Here is a 9,365-nt window from a genome sequence, read left to right as displayed (position 1 = left end):
AAGCACCTCAGAGGTAAGACATTTCTTGCAGTTAGTGACCAAGTTTGCACACATATCAGGAAGGATTTTGTCTGGAGACTGGCTAGGCCACTCCGTGACCTTAATATGCTTCTTCTTGAGCCACTCCTTTGTTGCCTTGGTGGTATGTCCTGGGTTATTGTCATGTTGGAAGAACCATCCATTACATGATGAAGGTTCTCATCCAAGATTTTACAATACATGGCCCCATCCATTAGCCCCTCATTGTGGCAAAGTTGGCCTGTACCGTTAGCAGAGAAACAGCCCCAAAGCACCTCCATGCTTGACTGTAGGGATGGTATTCTTAGGGTCATAGTCAGCATTTCCACCAAATACAACTAGTCCCCCTTCTCAAGAAGGCACATGTACAGTCATGCCAATATATAATTCAAAGAAGGATTGGGAGAAAGTGCTGTGGTCAGATGAGAACAAAATTGAGCGCTTTGATATTAACTTGACTCACCGTATCTGGAGGAAGATAAATGCTGACTACGATCCTAAGAATACCATCCTTACAGTCAAGCACAGAGGTGGAAACATCATGCTTTGTTGCGTTTTTTTTTCTAAAGATACAAGCAAACTTTACTGCATTGATGGGCCAATAGACAGGGCCATGTATTGTAAAATCTTGGATGAGAACCTTCTTCCCTCAGCCAGAACACTGAAGATGGGTTGTGGATGGGTCTTCCAGCAGGACAATGACCCAAAACATACCACCAAGGCAACAAAGGAGTGACTTAAGAAGAAGCAGATTAAGGTCATGAAGTGGCCAAGTCAGTCTCCAGACCTTAATCCTATAGAGCATTTATGGAGGGAGCTAAAACTTGGAGTTGCAAAGAAACAGCCAAGAAACCTTAACCACTTGCTTACTGGGCACTTAAACCCCCCTCAGTCCCAGACCAATTTTCAGCTTTCAGCGCTGATGCACTTTGAATGACAATTGCGCGGGCATACAACACTGTACCCAAATGAAATTTTTATCATTTTTTTCCCACAAATAGAGCTTTCTTTTGGTGGTATTTAGTTACAGCTCGGAGTTTTATTTTTTGCTAAACAAACAAAAAAAATATGCAAAAAAAAAAAAAAAAAAAAATCATGTTTTAATAGTTTGTTATAAAATTTTGCAAACGGGTCATTTTTCTCCTTCATTGAAGTGCGCTGATTAGGCGGCACTGATGGCTGCATTGGTGGGCACTGATGGGCTGCATTGGTGGGCACTGATAGGCTGCATTGGTGGGCACTGATGGGCTGCATTGGTGGGCACTGATAGGCTGCATTGGTGGGCACTGATAGGCTGCACTGGTGGGCACTGATAGGCATAGTTAAGGCGGCACTAATAGGCACAGATAAGGCGGCACCGATGGGCACAGATAAGGCGGCACTGATGGGCAAAGATGGGCACAGATAAGATGGCATGGATGGGTGGCACGGATAAGTGGCACGGATGGGTGGCACGGATGGGCACTGATAGGTACCACTGATAGATGGGACTGATGGGCACTGATAGGTGGCACTGATAGGTGGCTCTGATAGGTGGCACTGCTGGGCACTGATGGGCGGCACTGCTGGGCACTGATGGGCGGCACTGCTGGGCACTGATGGGCGGCACTGAGGTGCAGCACCTTTGAGGCACATTGTGGGCACTGTGGGTGGCACTGTTGGTGGCACTGTTGGTGGCACTGCTGGATGGCACTGTGGGTGGCACTGTGGGCACTATGGGCACTGCTGGGTGGCACTGCTGGGGGGCACTTACTTTTATTCAGGATGGCACTGCGGTGGGCAGGTGGGCACTGGCAGGGGGCAGGTGGTCAGCTGTATTGCTGGCCGTGATCGGGACTTATGTCCCGATCACGGCCGCCGGTGATCAGCTTTTTTTTTCTCTCCTCGCGCTGTCAGCGCGAGGAGGAATAATAGCCGATTACCGGCTCCGTTCTATCACATGATCAGCTGTCATTGGCTGACAGCTGATCACGTGATAAGGGGTCGGGATCGACCCCTTGCACGGATCGGTGATCAGGCGAGTCTCACGGACTCGCCGATCACAGGGCGCGCGCAGGCCGCTCGTACCCGGGACGACGTCAATAGACGTAGTCCCGGAAAAGTAGATCCGCGCTAATGCCGTCATTTGGCAATAGCGCGGATCCCAAGTGGTTAAGGCCCCTTTCACACTGGGGCGATGCGGCGCTTTACCGTCATTTTAGCGGCAGTCTGCGGGCGCTAGCGGGGTGGTTTTAACCCCCGCTAGCGGCCGAAAAAGGGTTAAAACCGTCCACAAAGCGTCGCTACAGCAGCGCTTTGCCAGCGGTATTGCCACGCTGTCCCATTGATTTCAATGGGTAGGAGCGGTTTAGGAGCGGTGAATACACCGCTCCTTCACTGCTCCAAAGATGCGGCTAGCAGGACTTTTTTCACCGTCCTGCCAGCGCACCGCTCCAGTGTGAAAGCCCTCCGGCTTTCACACTAGAGTGAAAGGGGCCGGTTTTTTCAGGCGCTACACAGGCGCTATTTTTAGCGCTGTAACGCCTGAAAACCGCCCCAGTGTGAAAGGGGCCTAAGGATTTAGTGAAGATTTGTAGAGAAGAGTGGACCAAAATCGCTCCTGAGATGTGTGCAAACCTGGTCACTAAAAAGAAGAAATATCTTACCTCTGTGCTTGCCAAGAAGGGTTTCTCCACCAAGTACTAAGTCATTTGCTTGGGGATCAAATACTTATTTTACTCACTGAACTGTAACTTAATTAATAACATTTGTATCATGTCTTTTTTTATGGATTTTTTGTTGATATTCTGTCTCTATCATTTACAATACACCTAAGATAGAAATGATAGACGCTTTATTTCTTTGTAAGTGCTCAAACTTACAAAATCTGCAGGGGATTAGGTAATTATTTTCCCAACTGTATGTGTAGCTGCTGACTTTTAATTTTTCCACCTCTTTACAAAATAATTCAAGGCTTTATTGCACTTCAAATAGTTTATTTGGGCCAAGTTGGCCCAAACAAACTATTTCCATCACCAAATGATGCAGCCAAAATGTGTGTCCTGTAATACACTATAGCAGTGATGGCGAACCTTGGCACCCCAGATGTTTTGGAACTACATTTCCCATGATGCTCATGCACTCTTCGGAGTGGTTGAGCATCATGGGAAATGTAGTTCCAAAACATCTGGGGTGCCAAGGTTCGCCATCACTGCACTATAGTATCATTAGCTACATTCGGTCTGTGGGCAACTCTGTATGCATCTCCCCCTCAGCCAATCAGAGGAAGCCTTATATTCATTTGCAAAAATACAAGGCCTTTCCTGAATGGTAGAGAAGCGCTCTGCCCAACTTTCTGTAATTACAGCAGCAGACAGAAAGCCGCAAGAACTACTACTGGAACAGCGCCACTTACTGTAAGTAGGGTAATGCTACTACTATGCATTTTTTACAAACATCGGAGGAATAGTTTAGTAATGAAAACAACTCGCTTGGGCCAATTTGGCCCAAATTAACCGTTTACGTTTAAATTAAACCTGCAATTCTCCTATAAGTTGGCAAAACTATAGATTTTTTTTTATTCAGATTCCTCCATTCATGCTTAACACTCTGGATGGGTAAATCTTCCCTGCCAGTCTTTGTATTCTGGCAGTTAGCTCCAGTGGCTGTCAGAACAGCTAAACAGTGCCTGAATATAATTGGAAGCAAGTGTTGTTGGACTGCTAATTTTTCACCCAGCTCCTCGAGCCAGGTATTACCGACAAGGTCCAGTATGAATTAGCCGCATTTGAGCCTTAAGGCCACAAAACAAACCTTTATTTTTCCAGTTGATGCTGCTCTTAAAATCTAATGCCTTACAATAGAATTTGAGTGAGCTTATCTCCAACCCCAACTGGCAAAGCTTGAAAGCAGGTGGTAGGAAACAACAACTTTAGTGGGAAGGCAATCTGCAATAGGAGTAAACTTAGATTACACTATATAAATCACAAACCTTGTATGTATGCATATTGTACAAACTGTTACTACAGTTTTTACTTTTAAACCTCTCATCCTGCTACAGGGTACAATACAAAGACAGATTAAATAATAATTTGCTTCCAACCTTGTGGTAAAAACTCAGGGAAGGCCCTCTTCAGTTCCATAATGACTTTGCGCCCATTCACAAAGCCTGGTCATTAAGTGTTAGAGTTTTGTGGAAACACTTGATTGGCTTGCACAGAGCTCTGACCTCAAGCCTACTGGAATACCTTTGGGATGCATTGGAATGTCAAATGTGAACTAGGTCTTCTTATCCAACATCACCAACTGACCACACAAATGTTCTTTAGGCTGAATGGGCACATATTTCCAAGCACATCCATAGAAGAGTGGTGGCAGTTATATAGTTATGCCGCCTACAGAAGATCGGATTTTTGGTCGGAAAAAGCTCTGATGGTTTTCCCAACGGAATTCCGATGGGATTTTGCTCAAGCTGTCTTGCATACACACGGTCACACCAAATTCCGTCAAGAATGCAGTGATGTACAACACGTATGACGGGACTATAAAAAGGAAGTTCAATAGCCAGTAGCCAATATCTTCCCTCTTGTAGTTGAATCTGAGCATGCGTGAGTTTTTGCGTGTCGGAATTGCATACACACAAATGCATTTTCGGATAGGAACTTTTTCCGACCGAAAAATTGAGAACATGCTCTTAATCTTGGTTGAGTTATATAAGGCTTGTTCAACTTCCCATTCCAAAAGTGCCTTCCATTCCTTTGTGCCTGTAATGCCGCATACACACGGTCGGAAATTCAGCCAGCAAAAGTCAGATGGAGCAGACACATGATCGCATTTTCCGAACCAAAAGCTCTCATCGGTCTTTTGCTGGCCAAATTTCTGACCGTGTGTATTCGGCATTACAGGCACAAAGGAATGGAAGGCAATTTTGGAATGGGAAGTTGAACAAGCCATATATAACTCAACCAGGTTTCGACATACTTTTGGCCCAATAATATTTATTAGAATTAAAGTAATAATAATTACCTTACACCATCTAATAAACAACATTTATTATCATTTATGTTTGGTAAGGGCCGGTTCACACAGCGAGGCGATGCGAGGCGACACGGCTCGCCTCGCCTCGCTCCCGCAAGTCGCCCCCGTTCTGTACAATGGAACCGTTCTGAGAGGAGCGACTCGAGTCGCTCCGACTCCGAAAAAAGGTTCCTGTACTACTTCTGGGCGACTTGCATTGACTTCTATACAGAAGTCCTCTGCAAGTCGCCGCTGAGGTCCCCGCAGGTCGCGGCGAGGCAAGTCGGAAACGCCTCGCCGCGCCTCGCTGTGTGAACCGGCCCTAAGAAGACTCATAAACCAACTGATTTTAGTCACATTTGTTTTATTATTTACATTCGTATACGTTTATGGATTAAAAGAAGCACAAAAATGACAACATTTTAATAACAATTTATTAGACAAAATATTTCCTTATAGTCCATTGCCAGCTGGAGTGTTCAGTAAAATACATTTATTTTCAAGTACGATTTTAATTACCATCAACAGTTCACATGTGGACACCTTTTATTTCGATGTGCAAACTTTTAGCAAAATGTCAAAAAACACTAATTAAAAAGTAATCTTTTAAAAACAAACTTTTTAAAATAAATGCTTGGATGAAATGTGCTACATTTACATATGCAAAAAAAAAAAAAAATCTATGCAAAAATATGCCATCTTTGATAATTATAGTTTCAAACCAGTAGCAGTGTTGCTTAAAATGTTACTGTGTACTGTATTTAATATTCCTTGTTAAAATTAATGACTTGCAATGGAAATCATGTATAACTATACAGCATAAAAAAAGAACGATTATTCCTACAGAACACATCAAATGTTTAACATAGAAAGGAAAACCAATTCATTTAATAAAACAGTGGGACTTTAAATATCCCAGGGAGATGCCGTTACACAGTATTTTGGTTTACGTTATAGTTTTCTGTTAGATAAAACTAAGGATTTTTTTTACAATAATATAAAAATGCAAATGTTCAAGTTCATGTGGTTTTCTGAGCACCTGTGTCATGTTCACTTTTGCTTGAACAGTACTCCGCTAAATCTAGTTAAAGAGACAGTCACCTGCTCATCAAGGGTAGAATGACAATACATCATGATAGTCCACCCTCCCCAGCAAGAAATACTCACCCATCTGCACCCTCTCACTGCTACAACAGTCTACCAGGAGTAGAGTCCAGTGTTTGGAGCTTACCTGGGTAGATACCATCACTGCCACGCTACTACAAAAAGCTATTACCAATGTTTTTTCCAGTCTTTTGTTAGCTTAAAAAACAAACAAAAAAAAATCCGCTATTGTGCATGGAGCCTTAGGTTCTAATTAGGACATTTTTTGTAGGAGGCACCAAACCAATACAAGTTAAAATACTGTCAAAAAGCATCAGAAAAATCTTTCATGGCTTGCAGGTAAAAGTTATCAAAATGTGTATGTCCAGCCAAAATTTTTTTTGTTGTTGTTTTGGATAGAGCAGGGTTAGGTTAGAACCTCTGACCGGTTTTCTGCTAATCGAGGCTCAGTTGGAGAGATTTATCCTCACTTCCTGCCCCGCTGACAATGTTTTACCGGACAGGAAGTAAGGAAACTCTCCAATAGTTAGACAGAATTAATGCCTTTTTTTTAGTAGAATATGGGAAGACTAAAACCCCTGTCAATTTTTTTCTCTGTGTCTGGTATTGAATGATCCATATAGCTAGACGATATGCAGAATCATTAAAGAATGATAGGGGTTAGTCACTGCTATAAAGGTTAAAAAAAAGTCACCGCTATAAAGATTTAAAAAAAAAAAAAAAAAAAAAAAGGTCTCAATACCAATAATATTTTTTTTTCCTCTAATAACTACCATCCTTTTAGTGGGGATATGTATACACCCCCATTGGCATAGTAATTAAAGTGTACTCCAAGCAAGGTCTATGTTTTTAGTAATGGCTCCCTTAGGCCTCTTTCACACAGAACGGATCTGTGATGATCCACCCCGTGCACATCCATTTGTTCAGCGGGGATCGCTCCATCGATCCCCGCTGAGGAGGAAGATGACAGGTCCGTCTCTGCACACTGCACAGGGATGGACCTGTCAGAGCACCGCTCTCCCCTATTTACCATAGAGTCCGTCATCACCACATCCAATGACGGATGGAAAAGTAGGTTTTTCCTCCGTCACACTTTTTCGGATCGGAGCGAGTCGGATGTCAGCGGATATGTCACCACTGACATCTGACGCTCAATAAAGGTCTATGGAGCATCCGTTCAGGTCCGCCTAAAAAACTGACAGGCGGACCTGAACGGATTGTCCATGTGAAAGAGGCCTTACACATAAAACATTGTGGGGGGAGGAGGCTTTAGATAATATACTGTTTCCTCAGCTTTTATACTTAAGAAGGCAGCTTCACCATTCCTCCAACGAGATCCTGGGAATGCCAAGTAGCCCAAATCTAGCAAGATGACGCACCCACACAGTGCAGAATTGTCTTCTTGTGAGATTTGTCAGGCAGAAGTCTGTGAAGTCTGAAAGGAAAATCACTCAATGCAGACACAGGAAAATCATAAAAAGAAAAATAGAATCTTTATCATTGGACAAAGATAGCAGTGAATTATGAAAAAGATAAAAAAGATTTACTTTCATGTCCAGGAGGAGTAAAAAAAAAAGAAACGCATGTAAAAAAAAAAAAAAAAAAAAAAAAAAAAAAGGACTTCCTTCATGGCAAACGCAAACAAACCACGCAGACCTTACAACCCTTTCCTTACTCTACCGTAAACTAAAAAAAAAAAAAAAGATGCTTTGGCTGGAAGTGGGCATTCAAATGCGGTACATTTTTTTTTCAATACATAAATTGAATTAGCTATGTAAATGCTATTACTGATCACGTTTCCTCATGCAGGTTCTTGAAGTAATTATTGTGCTCAATAGGAAGAATTTAAATTTTGTTTTTGGAATTAAACACAGTTGAAATGTTTTGTCTATGCAAAACACTTGCCAGCTGTCAATAATTGTAAAGAGACCAACATAGGAACAAACAAGAGTGAATGTATCTTATTTGGCACAATGAACACTTTAAAAGCATGCGCAGACTTTACTGGAAAAAAGTAATAAATGCCATTTACAAAGCTTAATTTTGATGTCCTTAATTTTGTCTGAAGTTTGAGTCTGAGATACTTTGTAATTACATTATACCCTACCTTTTGCAATTACATTGTGCCATACATCTGAAATAAAGTGTATATTCAGTGCAGAAAGTAACTTTGCATTTATAACCTTCAATTCATTTGTTTTGCTTTTCCCATTAAAGCATATGGGTGGATGCTAAATATATATATTTGAAGTCCTGTAGATTGTGGCTTTGTGTTCTCAATATATAGACATGATCCCATCACATTTCTGTGCAGACAAATGGATATTGTACTAACACCCACTCACAACTGACACAGCAAGCACAGACCCATTAGTGGCAGTAGATTTGAATGGTGTCCAGTTTCCTGCTTAATGCGAAATTGAGGTAAATCCAATGATTTCATATTTAATAATGTAAATGTAATTTGTTCAGTCTATATTCACACAAAAGGAAATATTTGGATGGTGAGCCGTTTTGGGGATTTCTACATATAATTATTTTAAGCTACTCAGTCAGTGTGTGTCCTATTTATACCAAGCCAAATTGCCAGCAGGGGAGAGCTGCATCCAATCCAGAAGCTAAATGACTCACTGAAAATCAATCTGTTTTCCCCTCTGCCTTTGGGCTTTCCTTGGGTTCAGTCCTGACTCTCCTCCAGTCATACAGACAGCTTGAGGCTGAGGGTGTCTTTTGGTGTAACTGCTGTCTGCTTCTCTGTCTCAGTTCTGTTCGCCACACTTGTTACGGAATTCTGAGCCATCGAACTCTGCAGCCCAATCCTTCCTTGCTCCTCCGGAGATCTGGCCTTGATCGAAAATGAAGATAATCTGGCTTTTACGTACTGGTTATTGCAGTAACACATAAAACACCTGTTAAAAAGAAGAAAAAAAATACTTTTATAGATAGATTGTTATACTTGAATTTTATTTTTTATTATTTCCTAAAGTTGAACTTTAGACTTGATGGCATTTCTTGCATTGATTGCTTCCACGGCATACATAGAAAAACTGCTTATATTGGTATAATCTGCCTTTATACCAAGAAATGAGGTTTGTTGTTTACAGTAGGGCTCCTTTCACACTAGTAGTGGACTAATCAATCCATGGTAACCACGTTTCAAAGGTGATTGAGTGGTGGTTTGCAGATGTTCAGGAGGCAATACGGTCACCTTATGAATGCCTGCTTTTTTAAACACACATTTCTGATTT

The 9,365-nt window shown here is 42.0% G+C and overlaps 1 protein-coding gene across 1 annotated transcript in view; it reads right to left on the bottom strand.

The window, feature by feature from the left end:
- Positions 1–5,429: 5,429 nt before the first annotated feature.
- The window catches only part of LOC143928214 (uncharacterized), a 694,330-nt gene continuing 690,394 nt past the window's right edge, over positions 5,430–9,365 (bottom strand). Inside the window, exon 5 of the mRNA XM_077452960.1 lies at positions 5,430–9,026. Within this exon, the coding sequence (XP_077309086.1) occupies positions 8,816–9,026 (211 nt within the window). The 3' untranslated portion in view covers positions 5,430–8,815. The remainder of the gene's footprint in view (positions 9,027–9,365) is intronic.

The sequence above is a fragment of the Lithobates pipiens genome, unplaced genomic scaffold (genome assembly GCF_037356315.1).
Source record: "Lithobates pipiens isolate NorthernLeopardFrog02 unplaced genomic scaffold, aLitPip1_a1.2 Scaffold_23, whole genome shotgun sequence".
NCBI lineage: Eukaryota > Metazoa > Chordata > Amphibia > Anura > Ranidae > Lithobates > Lithobates pipiens.
This window is presented reverse-complemented; position numbering and strand designations above follow the sequence as displayed.